The following is a 23,310-nucleotide window of genomic DNA, read 5'->3' on the forward strand; positions in this document are numbered from 1 at the left end:
TCTGGAAACTTTCCAGAACTGAAAAAAAAAAAAAAAAATCACAGATTCAAAAAGTCGATGAATCCTAAACGGCATAAATAAAAAGACACCTTATAGTGAAATTTTAGAGCTCTAAAGATGGCACAATGGTTAAATGCCACGGCTGCTAACCAAGAGATCAGCAGGTCAAATCCTCCAGGCGCTCCTTGGGAACTATGGGGCAGTTCTACTCTGTCCTATAGGGTCGCTATGAGTCGGAATCGCCTTGACGGCAGTGGGTTAGTGGGAAAGATGAACAGACAAAATTTAAGTTTCACATACGTTTTACCACATCTTTGAGGTAGTGAAAAACTGGTGAAATTGTGCACTACAGATCAGTAAGTAAGCACAATTAGGACCGTGCGTACCTTACTTATTGGGTAATCCATCCCTGTCTGGGGTGGACAATGAGCCTCCTGAGACAGCAGCTCTAGGGGAAGACTTTGTAAAGCAGTACCCTGGAATATGTGTCCGTTACAACTGGTTACATTTGGCAAGGTGTTATTAGGAAACAGATGAACTCAGGAAAGATTTAGCTGGCTTACAGGAAGAAATGAAATGAAACAGAACCCCACAGTTTAGAGTCTTGAAGCTTTGGAAAAGTATGCTGCTTCTAGATCCCAAACAGTAGCAATGGGATAAAGTCCTCAAGCGCTGAAGACCCAGTTAAATTTTTCATTGAAATGAAGCAACTCTGAGCAAAGACTATATTAATGGTGTGTTGTTGTTGTTGTTAATTGCCATTGAGTTGGCTCCAATTCATGGAGGCCCCGTGTACAACAGAACAGAACGCCATCTGGTCCTACGGTCCTGTGCCTCTTCATGGTGGCCGTGGACACTGTGCATTTGAGTGCCTTCCCATCTAAGGGCCTCATCATCCAGCTCTATATCAGGCAACACGTGTTGTGATCCATAGGGTTTTTATTGGCTACATTTTAGGAATAGGTCATCAGGCCTTTCTTCCTCGTCTGTGTTAGTCTGGAAGTGCTGCTGAAACCTGCCCATTGTGAGTGACCTTGCTGATATTTGAAATGCCAGTGACATAGCTTCCAGCATCATAGCAACATGCAAGCCACCACTATGTGACAAACTGACAGAGGGGTGGTGGATATCCATGGTGTAACTACCATGAATTTTTGAGAGAGAACGGCATGAGGACCAAGAAAACAATAACAAAAAATAGAGCAGAATTGAGAAAAAGAAAGCACTGTGGGTGTATAACACACAGAGGTCTGAAGCTATCTAAGTTTTTGAGGGAATTGTATTGCAAAAGAAACCATGGGCTCTGACTGAGAAAGGCTTTGACTGTTTAAACTTAGAACAAGCCTTGGCCTGCCATCTTTCCACAGTCAGTAGGGAGGCTGTGCAGACCTTCTTCAGATGCCCCGGCCACATTTTGAAGGAGTCCACCTAGAGCTGTAAGTTTGCATCAAGCTGTGATGTGGGCAAGACATGGACATTTCCTGGGTTAAGCCACTAAGTCTTCGTGATTGTTTCGTACAGTAGCAAGCATTATTTATCCTGGACTAATTTGTAAAGCTTTTTTTTTTAACAAGATAAAATTAAAATACTTAACACAATAGTAATCTGGGAAGGGGTAACTGGGATGAAAGTTTGTCCTGGAGGAAGGTAAAGAGTTTACCTAACTTTTGACTTTGATTAAGTTAACTACCCATGGTGATGTCTAAGGTAACTTCTCCAAGAACAGAAACAAAGTGTTTAATTTCCAATACAGTAAAGGGGGAAAATGGAATCACAAAAAATGAACAATCTAAAATAAGAAAGAGCGAGAACAAAAACAAAACAAATGAAAACACAAACCCTCCCCCCAAACCCCCCAAAACAAAACTAGACAGATGAAACAAATAGGAAGCTCAAAATATAATGATAGACACCTATTCAAATATATCAATATTAACAATAAAATAAATGGAAAAAATGCTGTAGTTAAAAGACAAAGATTAGATTGTCAGAACTGAGTAGGAATAATGTATACTATTTAACAGAGACAGATAAAAACTCTAAGAATACATAAAGGCTGTAAGTAAAAGGTTAGGAAAACATGTGTCGGGCAAACTCTAAACTAAAAGAAAGCAAACCTCCTCCCCACCACAAAAAAGAAACAAAAAAAAACCTGTTGCGTCGTCGTCAAGTCGATTCTGACCCATAGCAACTCTACAGGACAAAACAGAACTGCCCCCCAGGGTTTCCAAGGCTGTAAGTATTCACAGAAGCAGACTGCCGGACCTTTCTCCCACCGGGCGGCTGGTGGGTTCGAACTGCCAACGTTTCGATTAGCAGCTGAGTGCTTAAACACTGCACCACGAGGATACCTTATTAATAGCAGGCAAAAGAGATTTTAAGGCAAAAGCATTTCTACAGATAAAGAAGGTCACTTCTTAATGATAAAAGTTTCACCTTTCTGGGAAGATACAACAACTTAAAATATGTCTGCACTTAATAACACAGCCTCAAGTCAGAACTATAAGGAGAAACAGACCAAGTCATAATCATAGTGGGAGGTATTTTTATACCCTGCCCTCTCAGTAATTGCTAGAACAAACCAAACCAAATCAGTCACTTTTGAATCATGTAAGCAGACAAAACTAGTCAAGGATACAGACTATTTGTACCACACCATGAGCTTTCTGTACCCAGTGAATATATGCAGAGCTTTGCACCTAAAACTACACAAGATTAATTCTTTTCAAGCACCTAAGGAATGTTCTTAAATATACTGAGCCAAAAAGAAATTATCAGTAAATTTCAAAATATTAAAATCATACAGCATATGTTCCGACTATAACACAATTAAGCTAGAACTCAATAGCATAAAGATAACTAAAAATACCATATATGTTTATGAATTAAGAAACTCTCTTCTAATTAACCTTTGAGTCAAAGAATAAATCTAAGTCGAGATTAAGAAATACTGAGAACCAGCCATCTAAGTTGCATCAATTGGTCTCAACCCACCTGGAACAAAGGAGAATGAAGAAGACCAAAGACACAAGGTGATTATGAACCCAAGAGACAGAAAGGGCCACATGAACCAGAGACTACATCAGCCTGAGACCAGAAGAACTAGATGGTGCCCGGCTACAACCAAGGACTGCTCTGACAGGAAATACAACAGAGATCCCCTGAGGGAGCAGGACAGCAGTGGGCTGCAGACCCCAAATTCTTGTAAAAAGATCAGACTTAATGGCCTGACTGAGACTAGAAGGACCCCAGAGGTCATGGTCCCCAGACATTCTGTTAGCCCAAGACAGGAACCATTCCCAAAGCCAACTCTTCAGACAGGGATTGGACTGGACAATGGGATAGAAAATGATACTGGTGAAGAGTGAGCTTCTTGGATCAAGGAGACACAAGAAACTATGTGGGCATTGCTTGTCTGGATGGGAGATGAGAGGGCAGAGGGAATCAGAAACTGGCCAAATGGACACGAAAATAGAGAGTGGAGGGAAGGACTGTACTGTCTCATTAGGCGGAGAGCAAGTAGGAGTATATAGCAAGGTGTGTATAAATTTTTGTATGAGAGACTGACTTGATTTGTAAACTTTCACTTAAAGCACAATAAAGATAAAAAAAAATACTTAGAACCAAACAATAAGGAAAATTCTACATATTAAAGCCGTTCTTGGAAGAAAATTTAAGCCTTAAGTGAATATATTGGAAAAGAAAATTGGCTGAATATTCTGTCTTAAAAGTTAGAAATAAAGAGTAAAAACATGCAGAAAGGAGGATGTAATTAAGATAAGATGCACGGTTAATTGAAATAGAAAATATCAGTGATGTAGGCAGCACCAACAAGCCAAAAGAAAAGACGAATTAAATTGACAAATCTTTGGCAAGACAAAGGAAAAAAAAAAAAAAGGAGTACAAATTACGAAAGAAAAAGGTGAGGTAGGAACAAATGATGTAGATCCTAAATGATAAGGGAGCAGCACGCATGACTTCATGCCAGCAAAAAGTTTTCTAAGAAGGAAAGCTTCTTAGAGAAATATAACTAACCAACAATAACTTAGAAATTGAAAGCCTGACTAATTTCATAACGGTTAGGAAAATCGAACCAGTGGAAAAAATCTTGATCCCCAGACGGCTTCCCTAGTGAATTCTACCAAACCTACAAGGAATAAGTAACGATCTTACTCAAAGATTGGGTACAGAAGATGAGAAATTTTCCTTAACTCTTTTTTATGGAGAATAGCATAACCTTGATACCAAAACCAGGCAAGGACATGCAAATAAGGAAAATGAAAATAAACGAACAAGCCAGTTGCCATTGAGTCAACTCTGACTCATGATGACCCCGTGTGTGTCAGGGTAGAACTGTGCTCCATGGGGTTTACAATGGCTGATTTTTCAGAAATAGATTGCCAGGCCTTTCTTTCGTGGTGCCTCTGGGTAGACTTGAACCTCCAACCTTTTGGTTAGCAGCTAAGTAAGTTAACTGTACTACCCAAATATTAATCACCAATATGAGTGCAAAAGCCTTAAATTATTAGCAAACTAACTGTTCCAGTGTATACAAAATGCATCCTGATCAAGCTGGGTTAATTTCAGGAGTGCAAAGGCGATTAAGGTTTGGAAAGCAATTAACATAACTCACCACTTTAACAGATTAAAGGAGAAAATCCTGTGATTATCTTAATACACGCAGAACAATCGTTTGATAAAATGAAACATCCATTCGTGATAAACATTCTTAACAAAAGAGAACTTTCTAAACTGATAATGGGTATCTTTAAAAAAAACTTGCCACAAATATCAGAATTAGTTATTTTTGGGATCAGGAAAAAGACGAGGATGCTTGCTATTAACATTTCAGTGTGGTACTTGATGTCCTAACCAGCCCAATAACATAATAAAAAGAGACAAGCGTTAGAAGGATCAGAAAAGAAAAAACAGAAGTCATTATTAGCACATGATCTGATTGTGTTCAAAGATATTTCAAAGGATTATGTAGATACGTCATTAGAGTTAATAAGAGATTTCTGGATACAAAAATATTAAATATCAAACTACCAGTTTAAAAAAAAAAAAGCAAAGGCATTTAAAAAGAGATGTCAGAGTAGAACAAAATACTAGGAAGTTCTAGGAATAAATCTAAAGAAAGATATACAAGACCTTCGTGGAAAAATTTTAAAACTCTTCTGAAAGATACTTATCGAAAGATCTGAGCAAACAGAGAGTGTGCTATCTTCACAGATTAGAAGACTGCGTAGAGGTTACACTTCTCCAATTGACCTATCGGTTATTACAATCCTGAGACGGTTAATGTGTGTCATCTTGGCTGGGCCATGATTCTCAGTGGTTTGGCAGTTATGGAATGATGTAATTTGGTAGTTATGTAATGATGTGGTCATCCTCCATGATGTGATCTGATGCAATCAGCCCACCAGTTGTAAGGGGTGTTTCCTTGGGGGTATGGCCTGCATCCAGTATATATGTGGATGTTCTGGCAAAGCTCGCTCACTTGCTCTGGACCTTGCATCTGACTCATCATCCTCTGGCCTCTGGTTTGTGGGACATGGACTGCCGATTCTGGTATTTGTCAGCCTTTGCAGCCCCATGAGCTAATAGCCTGTCATTTAAACGGCGATTTTGGGTTCATCAGCCCCTGCAAATACATGAATCAGGAGAAGCCTCCAGCCTGGTGCCTGACCCACAGATTAGGGATCTGCCAGCCTCCACAGCCACGTGAGCCATTTCTTTGAGATAAATATCTCTTCTATATATTTATTTTATTTATTTCACTGGTTTGGCTTCTCTAGAGAACTCAGCCTAAGACAAATCCCAATGGTAGAAACCAATAGTGTTGTATGTATATGTGCATGAAAATTACAATTCTGATTCTAGAATAAATGTAGAAATGCAGCGGCCAAGATATTCTTGAAAAAGTAAAATGAAGGAGTGACTTTCCCTACCAGACACACACACATTTAAAGCTACAGTATTGAGATAGTATGGTATTGGTATAAGGACAGAACAATGGACTAATAGAACAAGGCCTTAGATAATGAGAAGAGTGATGATATTTTTGGAGGGAGGAAAAATCAAGAATGAAGGCACAGAATTTATGTTTCTTTTTTCCCTGCTTTTTTCTTCATCTTTGCTTCCTTCTATCAATCAATCACCAGATGTTTACTGAGTTCCTAGTCATGCTAGGCATTGTACTAGGGCCTTGGGAGAGAATGATGAATAAGAAAACTGGTTCTTGCCTCATAGAAGAGCAGAATAATTTTATACTGTGAAAAAGAGGTTAATTGGATGAGGGAATCCAACTTTAGGTAGTGTGGTTGGGGAAGGCACCTCTGAGGAGGTGACGTATGAGTTGAGCCTGGAAAGATGAGAAGGAATGAACCAAGTGAAGAGCTGTGGGAAAAGCACTCCAGGCAGAGGGAAAAAATGTGCAAAGACCCATAGCCAGGAAAAGTTCTGTTACGTGTGGTAAAGAGAGAGAATGCCTTTATGGCTGGAACATAGTGATCAAGAAGGAGGTTATTTGTGGAAGTGGGCAGGCCTTGATTATGCAGGACTCTGTAGACCATAATAAGGACTTTGGATTTTATTCTCAGATCACCGGCAATTATTGCAATAACACTAAAGGGTTATAGGGAGGTGATAGCCATTATCAGACTTATGGTTTTAAAAATTCACTCTAGCTGCTGGGTGGAGGGCTGACTGCAGAGGGCAAGAGTAGAGGTGGGTAGACCAATATGGAGACTATTGCAGAAGTCCAATGAGAGACAGTTATGGCTTACACTATGGTGGGGGCAGTGAAGATAGAAAGAAGTAGACAGATTTTAGATGTATTTTGGAGCTATAGTCAACAAGACCTGGAGATGGATTTGAAGGATCATGGGTAAAATTTTATTTTGTTTTTGGCTTGTCCAAAAGAGTGGATAGTGGGTGTCAATAAACAAACTGGCCAGGTCGGGGTGAGGGGTAGTAAAGAGTTCCTTTGTAGACACATTAATGCTGTAGTGGTTCCTAGACACCCAAATGAACAAGACATGAAAGGACTTACGTATAAAACTCTAGGGCTCAGATCTTAGAGTCGTCAATGTATGCTTGGTATTTATAATTCTCTTGGAGAACCATTGTAGATGAAGAAGAAAGTGAAGTCCTGGGGGCTTTAAATATTAGAAATTAAGAAGAGACCAAAACCAAACCAAACCCAGTGCCGTCAAGTCGATTCCAACTCATAGCGACCCTATAAAGGAGGGGTTAAAAAGGCACCAAAAAGGAGCATCCAGTGAGGTATGAGAAAATCTGAGAGAGTGTTTAAAGAAGAATGTGTTTCAAGTAAGATAGAGTGGCTATTACTGTGTTCAGATCTACTGAGAAATTAAGATTAAAAGATGTCTTAGTTATCTAGTGCTGCTATAACATAAATACCATAAGTAGATGCCTTTAACAAACAGAAGTTTGTTCTTTCACACTTTAGCAGGCTGGAAGTCCAAATTCAGGGCGCCAGCTCCAGGGAAAGGCTTTCTCTCTCTCTCGGTTCTGGGGGAAGGTCCTTGTCATCAATCTTCCCCTGGTCTAGGAGCTTCTCAGTGCAGGGCCCCTGGGTCCAAAGGATGTGCTATTCTCCTGGCTCTTGTTTCTTGGTGGTATGAGGTCCCTTTCCTCTCTGTTCTCTTCTCTCTTATATCTCAAAAGAGATTGACTCAAGATACAACCTCATCCTGTGGATTGAGTCCTGTCTCATTAACTTAACTGCTTCTAATCCTGATGTATTAACAACATAGAGGTTAGGATTTACAACACATAGGAAAATCACATCAGATCACAAAATGGTGGACAACCACGCAATACTGGGAATCATGGCCTTGACAAATTGACACATATTTTGTGGGAGGACACAATTCAATCCATGATGGGACATAAAAACAAACTTCGGATCTGGCAACATTATAATCATGACAGACCTTATCTGAGAAGAGTGGAAACAGAAGCCATACTGGAGAAGGTTGAGGGGAAAATGAGGTGAGATGGTCAGGATATCACCTATTGGAGAGATTTTTTTGAGCATCACATCAGAGAAGTGAGGCTGGTGATTGACATGAGATGAGGGTTTTATTTTTTTAAGATGGAAGAGGCAGCGTGTTTTTAGAACGCTGGGAATTGTTAATTAGCTAGTAGGAGGAAATAATGCATAAGAGAGCTGGGTGATAACTGGAGGAGCGAAGTCTTTGAGAAAGGGAGAAGGAATGGGGTCCAGAGCCCCAGATGAGGGACTGGTCTACAAAAGGAGCAGAGACACTTCTATCATCTTCGGAGAAATACAGACAAGCTGTACGCAGATTTACCCATGGAAAGACTTGGTGGCGGGGATGAGGGTGTTCTTCTCAGAAGGCTTTTATTTTCTTGGTTTGGAATTAGGGTGAGATCATCAGCTGAGAGTAGGAGGTGGGGTTAGGTTGGGGGAGAAGAGGCAGGAAGATTGAGGAGAGGGGAAAAGGCATGAAATTGTCATCTTGAAGTGTAGGAAACCATGTAACTAGGTACTGCGGACTTTATTAAATATAGTAGGGTTGTTGGACCATATTGAGTATCCATTTAAGGTTTGTGGTCAGAGTACTTGAAAATAAAACTAATTGGTTGGGTTATGTGATTTTTCTTCAGTAATATCCACAGCTCAGGTGTAGGCACAGAGAAGGGAGATATTTGTGTTCAACTCTAGAGTACGGTTTTCCAAACACAAAACGCACAGGGGTAGAGGGGAAAGGTGGTCGAGTTTATTTTCAGTGAAAAATAATACTCATGGGCCATGAAATCTAAGTTAGGCAAATGAGGGAAGTGGAGATGGTGGAGGAGAGGGACAAATAGACCCTGAGAAAGTGTGACATTGGTGGCTGTGGTTAGGCAGTTGTGAGTTGATCAGCATGTTAGGATCAGGAAGGAGGGGAGCATACGCCTGCCCCGTAGGCCCAGGCTATAGAGAAAATCTGCTTAACTTCATGGAACAAGAACAGAAGTAGCTCATAAACCTTAAAATGCTAAGCTTGTCTCCCCCCCAAACCCAAAAACCCATTGCCATTGAGTTGATTTCGACTCATAGCAACCCTATAGGACAGGATAGAACTGCCTCATGCGATTTCCAAGAAGCAGCTGGAGGATTCAAACGGCCGACCTTTTGGCTAGCAGCCTGAGCCTTAACCAGGGCCCTGTCTCTCCTCAAGTGTGCCAAAAATACAAGGACACTAACTTTGGACTCTCCCGAGACATAGGAAGTACAGATTGTTGATGCTCAACGCTTGTCCGTGGAAAACGTACACTGACCATTAGCTTAGGTGCCTGCCTTTTGTCGTCATTTTCTACGTACTTAGAGCAATCTGTCCTTCTAAACATGGCACTTGATTCCCAACTTCTAAAGTTTCCAGGTTATGGACAGAGAGGCCTGCAAGCCTGCCTCTGCCCTTCTCCTCCACAGGATGGTGAAGATATCACCAGCACGGACAGATGTCGTCAGCCAGTGGTCCATGGCACAAACATGTCCTAGAACATGCTTTGTTTGGCCTTCAGAGTTTTTTTTTTAAATTGAATTAGTAACAGATATTAAAAATACTCACATAAAAATCTGCATTTCTGGTTTCTCGTTAAAAATTGGAAACTCTGACAATAAGTGACAGAACTGCATTTCTGGCTACTCCAAGGGGCACAAGTCACAGTGATTTTTGTGTAAATGCCGCTCCCTGGAATGGTGCCATGGCATTGGGTCTGCTGGGGCTGAACTGAGTAGCTGCTGCCCTGACCAGATGGATCAAATATCCAGTGCCAACATCTCCTCCTTGGCTAGCTTCACGTCATTGCCTGCCTGAGTCCCATAGGCTTTTGAGCTTGTCATCCCTAAACTGGATGAGTTGAGACCCAGGGGTCAGTGCTGTCTCTCTAGCCCCCACAGCACCCCAAGCGGACTTGCTGACCTAACACTTCACCACTCCCCTGAACCAGCTGGCCTCTTCAACCTCTGGATGCCCAACATTGTTAGAGCTGCCCAGCTGGAATTTGGCAACGTTGCTGGCCACACCCTCCTTCATTTTGTCATTTCTCTCTGAAACTGGACACTGGGCTCCCAGTTGGCAGTGAGAGAGCACTGAGAACAAGCTTCCTGCTCTTTTCAGGGATCTTGCTCACCCCCAACAGTCAGCAAAGCACCAAGCTTCCTCCAGATAGCCTGGGGACTTGGAAGACCCAGCGACCCCAAGTTTTCTCCTGGTAATCTAATAAACCAGGTGAATGCAGTTCTTATAAGAGCGGGTGGCCTGAGTGCAACGGGGAGCCCCTCCTGGAGCTGAGTTTGGAGGAGGGCATTTGCGTGTGGCTCGTTGGAGGAAGCTTTTGGGTGCGTGAGATATTTTGGGCTGTGACTCGAGGTGCTGGGGCATCAGAAGTAGCCTCCTTGTGGTGGGAAGGACCTGGGACTCTGGGATCAGGCAATTGGGATTCGACTTCCATCTCTGCCTCGTGTCCAGCAGCTGTGGGGCTTTGGGGTTGTCACTTCAATGTCTCAGTTATTCTCATCTCTCTACGGGGATATCAAAAGCAGCTATCTCGTAGGGTTGTTGTAAGCATAAAATGAGGTACTTTATGTTAAGGGTTTTTTTGAAGGAGCTCCTAGGTGGCACAAATGTTTAAGCACTTGGCTACTAACCTACCACTTGGGTTCAAAGCCACCCAGAGGCACCTAGGAAGAACGGCCTGGAGATCTACTTCTGAAAAACCAGCCATTGAAAACCCTACGGAGCAGAGTTCTACTCAGACACACACGGGGTCGCCATGAGTCAGAGTCGACTCAGCAGCAGCTGGTTTACTGGTTTGTTAAGGGCTTAGCGCTGTGCCTGACACATTGTAAGTGCTCAACAATTACCAGCTGCTGTCATGATCAGTGTTATCACTATCTGATGAGAGAACAGGAAGGATAACTGGAAGCCCCCCCTCTTTGTGCAGATGAAGGGACTGAGGTCCAGAGAGGAGAAGGCATGTCCCACTTGGAGTCAGCAAAGAGCTGGGACCACATCCCAAGGCTCCAGGCTCCCGGCGCCATGCCCGCCTCCTTTCCACAGGGACAGAAGGAGCAGAGGAAGGAGGAGCTGGTTCGTGGAACCCCGTGAGGATGGTGCCTACTCTCAGAGGTGGGCTTCCTCGACCTGGGTGGGACTTTCCCCGGTTGGCCATGAGAAAGCATTACCAGGCGGAAAGTCCGCAGCACGGACAGGCTTCCCTTCTTGGACATGCCAAGCTCCATCAGGCTCACAGTGACGATGAGGCAGTCGAAGATATTCCACTTCTTCTGGAAGTAGTAGTAGGGGTCAAAGGCAATGATCTTGAAGACCATTTCAGCGGTAAAAAATATGGTAAAGACCTGTGGATGGACGGAAACAGGGTTTCATCACACTGGGGTCTGTTGGGTCAGGAGGCAATGGCAAATACAGCAGCAGGAAAATGTCTTGTTTTTAAAACATCAAATCCTCTTGTTTTGTTTTTGTTCAATGTCTTTGTTCTCTACAGGCTCCTGAAGGGTCAGGGAAGGGAGCATTCAACGTGGCAGAATAGAGAAATCTCTGGACCAATGCTCGGGGCATGTGTATTAGAACCCACGCCTCGGTTTTTCCATATGAAATTAAAAGTAGGGTAAGTGGGAACAGTCATTAGGATCATTATTATTATATAATTATGCAAATGAGAAGCCAGTCTGGCTCAGTAGTTAAAAAGCATGGATTTTGGGGCTACACAAACCCAGACAAAAATCCCAACTGAGTCATTTCCTAGCCTGTGTAACCTTGGACAAATAACCCATCCTTCCTGAATCTCAATTTTCCCATCTGTACAATGGGCATAAAATGAAATTATGGATTTTTTAGCAAAGAGCCCGACAGATAGTAGTTCATTAATAAATAACAGTTATTAGCAAGAACAATAATAATACATTGTCTCTCATATTCTTTTTAATGAGTCCCTGGGTGGTGCTAACGGTTAAGTGCTCGACCACTGGCCTAAAGGTTAGCAGTTCGAACCCAGCCAGAGGTGCCTCGGAATACACAGGCCTGGAGATCTGCTTTTGAAAGGTCACAGCTTCAAAAACCCTGTGGACCAGTTCTACTCTGCAAACACGGGGCCGCCATGAGTTGGAATCGACTCGATGGTAACCGACAACAATGGTATAGCTCTCTTCAGCTCTGAGTGTGTTTAAGTTTATTGTCTTAAACAGGACAGGATTCTGAAGCTGAGAGAAGTCAGGACCAGGCTCAAGTCATAAAACAAACAACAGGGAAGGGAGAAAGCAAGGACCAAGATCAGATGCTTTTCTCTCGTGTGATGTCATCAGTCTCTCTCCAGCCCATGAAAGAGGCACCTGTAGGCTGAAACACAAGCTAAGAGTCTAGGTGTCTTGCCCAGTGCCACAAGACTGCAGCTGCGTAATTCACAGAGCATCTTCTGAGGGCGCTCTGAAGGCAAATGGGTGTGGGGTTGGGGTGCTGTGCCCATGAGGGACCTGGGTCAACTCTGGCTCCACCCTCACCAGGTGTGCAACCTGGGGTGGTTTGTCAACCTCTCTGGGTCTTAGCGCTCTCTCTTGTGAAGTGAGGGTGAGGATGACCCCACAGTGTTGTGACAGCATTTATAAAGCTCCTGACTCGTCGTAGGCACCAAACAAATGCCTTTCTTTTAGAAGAATGGCACCGTGCTCTGTGGCAGTGGGAAAGGCCTTTTCTATCTCTAGCCTCAACTTCTCCAACTATCAGAGATCTCGTCCATAAGGTCCTCCTCTGTGGTCTTAAGCAGACTTCTTGGAAATAAACTCTTCCCTCTCTTGCGGTTTCCCTGTTTGCAGGATCTTTAAAGAGAATGTGACCTCTTAGACTAGGTGCTTCCAAAAGGTAAAACATACTGGTTCCACAGTGTCCAGAAAAGAACTTACTGGATTTCCTTTCATGTCCCTGGGTTATGGGGGATGAGAGGTTTCTAGAGAAGAGGATTACATTTTGTCTGGGACCCCTCTTTCTACCTGTCTGAAGCCTAGAGTCAAAAGAGCTGGGTGATCCTGGGAGATACGAATATGGGCTCTGCGGCTGGTCTGTTTAGGTTCAAATCCCAGCCCTACCCCTTACTGACCTCTGTGACCTTGGGAAAACTATTTAACCTCTTGTGCTGAAGTTTTTCCATCTGTGAAAAGCGATAATAATAGTACCTACTACAAAAAGTTGTTGTGGAAATAAAATGATAAAGTCTACGAGAAGAAACTGAAGCAATGTCCAGCCTAGTGTCTAAATAAAGCGGCTAAGATGATTGGTTATTCCCGTAGGTGGGGCAGAGATGGGGGGCCGTTGCTCTCCCTCTGGGTCAGGTACTTTACTCAGCATGTAGCAAAATCCAGAATGGACTTTATCTTGTTAAAAGCAGATAATACTAAAAAATAATGGAGAAGTGGCATCATGGCTAAACCAGATGCAAAAGGAAAGCTCTGACTCCCTGATGCTTTAGTTAGACCAGCAAACATGTTTTCATGTTCCCTCTCCCGCCCACCTTCTTTCCCTTCTCTTCTCGTCTCTCCTCTTTGCCCAGCTCTTTTTTTCTGCAATGACAGCATTGCAGAGTCACAGCCACTCTTTCTTGCTGTCATACCAAGGTAAGTAATAGAACCAGGAGGAAGCTTAAGAGTTCATGAATCGTCTTTAGTTGTGAAAGTGTCACTTATCATCATTTCGCGGTAAAGGCAATTGTGGTCCAGAGAACTCAAGAGGGAACTAGCTGTCCCTAGCTCTGGGCTCTGCCCACTTCCTGTGCTCGTTCACGCCCATGTACTCCTCATCAGCTCAGCCTTGTCCTCCAGGCTTGACCTCCTTCACTCAGTGTCCACATGTCTCCTGCACTGCCCCTCTGCTCTCAGCTTACTGAATCAGTGCTCCAGTGAATGAGGGCATGCTCCCACCCCACCCAGAAGCCCCCCGGCCATCCAGCGCCGGCAGTGCCGGGCAGTGCACTCACAATGTTGCCCATCTGCAGCATGGCATCGAAGGTGGGGCTCATGCGATGGTGCTCCATGGCCATGAAGACAGTGTTCACCACAATGCACAGGGTGATGGTGAGCTCCGCAAAGGGGTCCGTCACAATCTCAAAGAGACACGTCTTGAGCTTCACCCACGAGGAGCAGCACTCCCAGATCAGATACTTCTGAGCCAAGGTGGTGAAGCAGGGTGGGCATCTCTGTTTAGAGTCCTCCAATTCTGCATCACAGGTGTGGTCAATGACAGCTGTCAGCCATTCTTCACCTCAGAGCCTCATCCCATGGTCACCCTAGACCTTGTCACTACGAATGCCCATGGCCTCCAACGTCTCACTGCAGCCCTCCGTCTCCCTGATGACTACTTTCCACTTTCTGAGCGTCATAACTCCAGCAACTCCAGTCCAGTCTCTGTCCCCATCCAGTCCTCCAAACCATTGACCTTATACTCATCACCTATGTCATGTCCTTACTTCTCAACTCACCCAGCTTAAATTTCATGTCTCTCCCTCTAACTATGCTCTTGCAGACACCCTTAATTTCTTTGACCCTCTCCCCTGCCATTGTGCTGCCTCGCAAAACCCCAACCCTGAATAAACCCAGCTTGTAGCCTACTCCGTGCCTGTACCCAAGAACACAACCATGCTGACTAGTCCTTCTAGAGACCCTGACCTCCAATTTTTCACTGCCCAGGAATGCTGCCACGTTTCTGGATTAGTCACTTCCTTCACTCTCCAGACTACCATCTCTCACCTCCTCCAACCTCCAACTCCTCCTCTCTGCTCCTTACTCTCAGCTGACGAGCTCACCTTTATTTTATCAGAATACAGAATTTTTCACAAAGAACTTCCTTGTCTTCCTACCACCGAGGCTGCAACGCTTCTGCAAGTCCATCCCCATATTCAGCCTTCACGCCCACCACCGTGTGGGAGCTTGCTATACTCTTCACGTTTGTGTATGGACGGCCCCTTCCTCTCTCACCTGCTCAAGGCCTGTGTTTCCCCCCTTCTCTCCCTCTGGACCATGCCCATTAGCATGGAAACATGCTTTGATTATATCTCAGCTATGCAAAAGGCCTACCTGGACCCCAGGTTCGCCTCCAACTTCTGTCCCATTAACAATGACATTCCTGGTAAGAGTTCTCCACACTTACCTTCCCCACCTTCTCACCTCCTGGCCTCTACTCCGCCCCTGGAATCAGGCTTTTACCCTGCCGGATTTAAATAGCCAATTTCCAGTGCTCACCTCACGCTGCCTCTCCACAGCATTTGACAGAATTTATTATTCTCTGCTTGAACAGCTTTTCCCATTTGGCTTCTAAGACACTATAATCTTCCGGTTTTTCTCCCATGTCAGTGACTACTGCTTTTCAATATGTTTCTTCTTCCTTTCCAGCCTCTCAATGTTGGAGAACTCAGGCATTCTCGCCTTGGCCTTTCTCTCTCCCTGCGACCTCCATCTAGGTGATCCCATTCAGCCTCACGGGCTCAAAAATGATCTTTATGGTCATTTCCTACATCCGGCTTTGGACTTCTCCCTGGAGCACAGGCTCCTCTCTCTAGCTGTTTCCATTAAATCTCCATGTGGTGTGTCACCGGAGCCACCTGGGTGGAGGGAAGTCTCTTAGCCTTAGGTCTACCTATAAATTCCACTGCAAGACATAAGCCTTGCAGATAGACAGCCCATGTGAGCAAAGACAGACAGTGGCCGCTGTTTGTAATAAAAAATGCAAATAACTGGTAAAGTGCATTACGAAAAAGAGTGAGGCAGATTATCTGTAATGATCTAGAAAAATCTTTATGTGTCTGCGTGTGCGTATGTTTACATACACATAGGATATTGCTGGGAGGATACAAAAGAACTTGGGGTTCACCAAGAGATTGGGGGCAGGGGAGGTCTTTAGTGGGAAGGAGACATTGTTTCACTGTACACTCATTCCTGCTGTTTGGATTTTTTGTACTACACGCATTTTTTCAAAAGAAAATGAGTTCATAGAAAAAAAATGCATACTCCCAAATGTTACTAACAATGTTTTTTCCCCCATCTGAAACCAAAAAACCAAACCCTTTGCTGTCCAGTTGATTCTGACTCATAGCTACTCTATAGGACAGAGTAGAACTGCCCCATAGGGTTTCCAGGGAGTGCCTGGTGGACTCGAACTGCTGACCTTTTGGTTAGCAACGAAGCTCTTAACCACTACGCCACCGGGGTTCCCTTTCCCTCACAAGTAACTTAAAAATTCGTATGTAGTCAGATTTATGTCTTTTTCTTTATATTTTCTTGCTTTCTGCCTTGTGTATGACAGCTTTCTGACTACAGAGCTTGAAAAGTGGCTATCCATGTGCTCTTCTAGTTCTATAAACCAAACAAACCCAAACCCGTTGCCGTTGAGTCGATTCTGGCTCATAGGGACCCTGTAGTTTCATTTTCTTAATTTAAAGTTTGGGTGCATCTGGAGTTTATTTTGGGTAAGTTGTAGAATACTGATCTAGCTTATTGTTTCCAATCTCTGGTCATGTATGCCTACACTATTTACGGAAGCATCTTTCCTTTTTGTATGCATATCATTTCTATCATATATTAAATTTTCATATACGCATGTGTCCATTTCTGGACTCTCTATTCTCTTCACGGACCCAACTACTTATTTCCACTATCACACCACTTTAGTTACTTCCTCTGTGCTTATAACCTTCAAAATATTTTGTCAAATAAAGCCAAAGGAAACAACCAAGAAAAACATTTGCAGTTCATATCACAGACAAAACACTCATTTTCTTAACATATAACGGCTCTTACGAATAGATAAGGAAAAGACAAACCCATTAATTATTAGATAACTCATCTTTTCTGGAAAAGAAAAGTTTAAATGGTTTATAAATATTTGAAAAGATGCTCAATAATACACAAAATAGGAGCAATGCAAAATGCAATTACTAAGATATTTTCACCAACCAGATTTGCAAAGTCAGGTCAGTGTGGCCACTGTGTTGGGAGGATGTGGGGTAAAGGCAGTCTCATCCAGTGCTTGGGTGGGTGAAATCTGTGCCACATTCATGGAGGGAAGTGTACTATCATCTTTTGAAACTAAAAATGCATATCCCTTCTGACAAAACAATTTCACTTAAGGTGTTTAACTTATAGTTAAACTCGCACGTGGCACATGTACAAGGTGATGTAGACATGAGGTTATTGATTGCAGAGTTTACTTCCCATCAAGAGGGGACCAGTTAAATAAATGATGGTACATTCACACAATGCAATACACAACAGCTGATGGAAAGAATAAGAGCAGCTGAGGAGCCCTGGGGGCTCAGTGGTTAAGAGCTAGACTGCTAGCCAAAATGTCGGCAGTTTGAACCCATCAGCCGCTCCTTGGAAACCCTACAGAGCAGTTCTACTCTGTCCTCTGGGGTCACTACGAGTCAGAACCAACTCAACGGCAATGGGTTTTTACAAGAAACTGATTTTCAACATATGTTAACTGATCAAAGTGTGGCGTTAGAACTGTGTATGTGTAATGCTACCCTTTGTGAGGAAGAAAAAAGACTATTTTTGATTGAACACACATAGAATATTTCTGGAAGGATATGCAAAACAACTGATTTAAAGATTGTTTCTGGGGAGGGGAACTGGGTGGGCAGAGGGATTATTTCCCTTTTTTTGCATGCCTTTTTGTACGTTTTACATTTTGTGTAATGTGTTGTCCGTTGAAACACAAATCTAAATATAAATGTATGATGAGATTCTATTTTAAAATAGTGAAGTAAATAGTGTGCTTCCCCTTCTACTTCCAGGAATCACCAAAGGCAGCAGGAAGCTGAGAAATAGGAGTGCAAACTCTATTTTAACCAAAGTAAGAGACATTTGTCAACTCAAATCATCATCTATGTGTTCTTGCTGTTATTTGTTGTTGATTCCAACTCATGGCAACCACATGTGTGCAGAGTAGAACAGTAATCCCCAAGGTTTTCAAGGCTATCACCTTTTGGAAGCCAATTGCCAGGTCTTACTTCCAAGGCATCTCTGGGTGGGTTTGAACCAGCAACCATTTGGTTAGTAGTCCAGTGCTTAACCATTCAGGCTGTGAAAAGCAGCAAAAGTCAGTCAGGGTGCTGGAGGATGCTTAGAGGAAGCACGTGAGGCTATAGACAACAACCTAGCAAAGCACAGTTCTCTAAAGAAGTTGGCGCATCCGGGGCAAAGTCAACAACTCCTAGTTGGAACAATGGCAACAACTTCTCTGGACCTATTTTTTAACAAACAAAGAAACACCCACAGGAAGTAGTGCTGAATGAGCAGTCTTGCGGACCCTCCATTTTTGTAGGAAGCAGCCTGTCTGTGAGGCAGTGAGAAAACAGACTCAGCTTCGTTAGCAGGCCTTGCTGGCTTGGAACATGATCCTGGGTCCTCCCCAAAAAGTCTCTTGCAAAAAGCTAATGCAGAAAGAATTTTCCTTCCTTCTGTTACAATTAAAAAGGTGACCCTGTTCTTACGTTCTCTCATATCCTCTTGAGTAGCATGTAAATATAACACACAAAACAAAACAAAATCTTCCTTCAAATCTACACCCTCCTAGTGTTATCTTTAACTCCGCCCCTTCACACCTAAACTTCTTGAAAAAGTCATGTATCCACAGCATCTCCATTTACCTCACTCATTCTTCAGCCTCCTCCAGTGTGGCCTCTGTCCACCCCTTTCTTGCTCAGATCTCCAAAGACCTCCGTGTCACTGACGCCTGTCATCCTGTCTCAGGCTTCATCTTACTTGACCTCTCTGTACCATTGCCTCTATTGACCTCTGTTAGACCCTGGGTTCTGCATTATATTCTTCCGGGTCTCCTCCTATTTCTAGGTATCCCTTCTCAGCCTCCTCTGCTGGCTCCTTCTCATTTGTCAGCCATTAAATATTGTAGTTTCTTAGGACTGTGTCCCAGGCTTTCTTCTCTTCTTACTTGATCCCTCCCTATGTGATCTTATCCACTTGTATAATTTCAAAATTACCACTGGTATTCAAACTTCTTTTGAATATGTATCTCTACTTTACCGTCGTCTTCCAAGTTCTTGTCTCATTTATCATAAACCCACCTTCCTACTGGATATCCTTACCTGAATGCCCCAAGGGTACCTGAAGCCCAACATGATCCAGGCTCAACCCCTCTTTCCCCAGTGAAGACCCCTGCCCCCCTAAAGTGTTCGCTTTAGGGGTAGCTGCTCCTGTATCCCCTGGTTTGCTCAAGGCAGAACCATATACATCACCAAGCCCTGAATCTTATGCCCTTTAGATAGCTCTAAAATCCTTAAATTTTCCATCATCCACACTGCCACTACCCCAGAGTCCAGGCACTGCCATCTCTCACCTGGCTTCCTCCTAAGTGGTTTTTCTGCCAACACTCTTCCCTGTTTAATTCCACTCTCCACAAGCATTCAGAGTAACCTTTCTAAAATGCATTGTAGCTCCCCTGCCTCCAATCCTTTAATGGTACCTCACTGCTCTTAGGATGAAGTCCAAAATCCTTAATACAGTCTATGAGCTTCTGGGGATCTGGCCTCAGCCCAGCACTCTAATCTTATTTCGAGCTCCTCCCCTCCTTTCTTTCTATGCTTCAGCCACATCAGACTTTCGTTTTTTCAAATGTTATACTGTCTTACGTTTCATGGTCTTTGTTGTCCTTTTTGCCTGGAATACTCCCCTGGCTCCAGGTGAAATGTGACTGTGTTTCCTTTGGCTCCCTGCACTTCTCCTTCACCAGACTCAGCACCCTGGTAACAACTTGTTCAATGGCCGCCTTTCCCACTAAGCGTGGGGGCAGAGGCATGGTTGTGCTCACTGCTGTGCTCCTGCTTCTGGTTTTCTGGTCTGGGCAATTGTCAAGCCTCAGCTTGTACGCCAAGCCCACTGCTCCTGTAGAATGAGGATACTTGATGCTGTCAGAGTCCTTAGTGACCTGCTAAGCTCTCGTTGGCTCAGGTCAAACTTTCTCAGGCAATCACTCCCAAAGTGGTAGCCTTGGTAAATCCTATCAGGACTCTGACAGCATCAAGTATTCTCATTTTACAGGAGCAGTGGGTGCAGCGTTCAACAAGACAGCATCATAGTGGGCTGGTCATCTGCCCTGTGCTCAGAAAACGTTGAACTCTTTGACCTAACTTAAGCTTTTCTTTACCCATTGTTTTTCTTCCTTTCCTAGTCTCACAATATCTTCCTTGAGGGGAAGTGTGTCCTGCCCCCAACTATCTGACTGTCGTGGATTGAACTGTGTCCCCCAAAAATGTGTGTCAACTTGGTTAGGCTGGGATTCCCAGTATTGTGTGGTTGTCCTCCATTTTATGATTGTAATTTTATGTTAAAGAGGATTAGGGTGGGATTGTAACACCCTTATCCAGGTCACATATCTAAGCCAATGTAAAGGGAGTTCCCCTGGGGTGTGGCCTGCACCACCTTTTATCACTCAAGAGATAAAAAGGGAGGGGAAGCTAGCAGAGAACGGGGACCTCATGCCACTAAGAAAGCAGCACCAGGAGCAGAATGCATCCTTTGGACATGGGGTCCCTGACTGGAGAAGCTCCTAGTCTGGGGGAAGACTGATGAGAAGACTGACAGAGAGAGAAAGCCTTCTCCTGGAGCTGAAGCCCTGAATTTGGACTTGTAACCTACTAGACTGTGAAAAAATAAATTTCTTTTTGTTAAAGCACCCCCTTGTGCTGTTTCGGTTATAGCATCGCTAGATGACTGAGACACCGACCGCTCCTTAGTCTCTTCCTGTCCGTCAGTTCAGCTCATTATAAATTAGCACCCCTCCCATACCACCACTGTGGATACCGTTCATTCCCCATTCATTCAACAACTATTTGTTGAGTGCCTACAGTGTGCCATGCTTGTTGGTACTGGAAATGCAACAGTGAGCAAAGCAGACATATCTCTGCCTTCATGGGATTTACAGTCTAGTGAATAAATGATAATAATAATAGCCAAAACCCTTTGAGTGCTTACTATGTGCTAGCCATGGTTTTAAGCACTCTGCTTGTTCTAACTCACTTAACCATCACAAAATGCTACAAGGTAAGTGTATTTTCACTATTTAAAGTGTCAAAAAGCGAAGACGTCACTTTGAGGACTAAGGTGTACCTGACCCAAGCCATGGTATTTCCAATAGCCTCACGTGCATGTAAAAGCTGGACAGTGAATAAGGACGACTGAAGAAGAATTGAAGCCTTTGAACTATGGTGTTGGCAAAGAATACTGAATATACCATGAACTGCCAGAAGAACGAACAAGTCTGTTTTGAAAGAAGTACAGCCAGAATGCTGCTTAGAAGCAAGGATAGCGAGACTTCATCTCATGTATGTTGGACATGCCATCAAGGAGGACCAGCTCCTAGAGAAGGACGTCCTGCTTGGTAAAGTAGAGGGTTAGTGAAAAAGAAGGAGACCCTCAACGAGACGGACTGACACAGTGGCTACAACAATGGGCTCAAGCATGACAACGATTATGAGGATGGTGCAAGACCAGGTGGTGTTTCCTTCTGTTGGACAGAGTTGCTGAGTTGGAACGGACTCAACGGCACCTGACAACAACAATGCAGATGAGAAAACTGAGCCATGGGGCAGTTAATGGAGCCCAAAGGTCACGAAGCTTACCATAAACGGCAGAGCCAGAACAAAAACCCAGGCACTGGGCTCCACAGCCTGTGGTCCTAACCATTACCCTGTACTGCCTCTCATCCACCTTGAGAGCCACTTTGGCCTCATCCAAATGGGGGATGTGTTTGGGACACACATTTTGTTCATTCCTGTCTCATGTCTACAAAATGCACTGTATTTTCTGTTCTTCTGTCTGGAACTTTCTCCCCTTGGCTCTCACATAGCCGATCCCCTTACTGCATTCAGATTTTTGATCGTAGAGACGATGGCCTTCCACAACCACCTTATCTGAAACAGCCCCTTTCCCAACTCCACCTTCCATCTCTTTCATTTGTTTTTTCTCCTGGTATTTATCGCTACCGGAATATCTATTTGTGTTTATCAGCTATATCTCCCTCCTCCCCCTAGAATGAAGATTCCATGAAAGAAACCTTATTTCTTATTCACCACTGAATTCCTAGCACCTGGAACAGCGCCAGACACACGGTAGGTGCTCAACAAATGTTTGTTGATCAAATAACTAAAACAAGAGGGAAGGAGGAAGCCGAGGAACAAATGAACTAGCAAGCTGGTTGTAGCTAATGTTTGCTGTTTGATGACAAATAACAAAAAGAATTGATAAGCAACCCACCTGGCCAAGAAAAAACCACGGGCATAGCAACGTGATGAAATGCTATGCAGCCATGAAAAATGTTAAGAGTACAGACACAATTATAATAAAACGTGATTATTAAATAATTATCTGTGAGGAAAAATAATGCGAGAGAGTCTATACACACTATTGTTACTGGAATGGGTACACATTTCTCAAAACGCAAATTCAAGTGTGCAAAAAGGGTAACTTAGAGAGCCCCCCCATAACTGAACTTAATTTATACTTCAAGCCCCCAACCTGGGTTTTGTTTTGGTTAACTTAGTGTCTGATACCACTTCATTTGCTGAGGTTGTTTGAGTTCTGGAGGGGCTCCACGTTGGGGGAGGGTAGAGCTAGTCCTTAAAAAAAAAAAAGTCCTTAGGCATTGCCAAGTATATTTTACTTAGTCATCATAGTTCTTGTCTGGTCTCTTCACCTCTCTAGGTCTGATTCTTGCTCATCTCCTTCCATAGCTTTCAGTGGAGATGAGGCCATCAGCTGGCTACTCTCCATCCCTAGGGCCACTGGGCACTCCTTGAGGCTGCCCCAGCCCTCTCTCCAGGAACGTCACCAGCCAGTTCTAGCCTACATTCCTGGGCCTTGCTGGCATGTCAGCCTGTCTCTAAGACTAGTGCCTCTGGCTTCACCTAGAAAGCAAGGCACAGAACAGCTCTATTTTCAAGTCCAAGCTTTTTTGGATTTCTGTTGTCCACCACAGCCTCCCTGACCCTGCATTAAGATCCATCCCAGAGCTGAAAGGAGAGCCACACAGGGCCACATACCAACATCCAAGTTCCCCTCTCGCTCCTTCAGCCCAACACCTTCTTCATTTGCTTGGCGGAGATGAACAACTGGATCTGACTGAGGTCATATTCTCCGAACACTGAGGCCAAAGAAAGGCTGGACTACGAGAGGCCTCATAGCAGGGTGAGGAAGACACAGCCACGCTCTATGTAGCCCATGTTAGACGGGACAGGCAGCCATGACCCAGTGCC

At 43.8% G+C, this 23,310-nt stretch overlaps 1 protein-coding gene across 1 annotated transcript in view; it reads right to left on the reverse strand.

Annotated features, from left to right (window-relative positions):
• SCN10A (sodium voltage-gated channel alpha subunit 10) overlaps positions 1–23,310 on the reverse strand; it is a 103,650-nt gene that overhangs the window by 39,654 nt on the left and 40,686 nt on the right. The window contains 2 exon segments of the mRNA XM_023554824.2: positions 11,225–11,398; positions 14,023–14,261. Of these exon segments, the coding sequence (XP_023410592.1) occupies positions 11,225–11,398; positions 14,023–14,261 (413 nt within the window).

The sequence above is a fragment of the Loxodonta africana genome, chromosome 27 (assembly GCF_030014295.1).
Source record: "Loxodonta africana isolate mLoxAfr1 chromosome 27, mLoxAfr1.hap2, whole genome shotgun sequence".
Classification (NCBI taxonomy): Eukaryota; Metazoa; Chordata; class Mammalia; order Proboscidea; family Elephantidae; genus Loxodonta; species Loxodonta africana.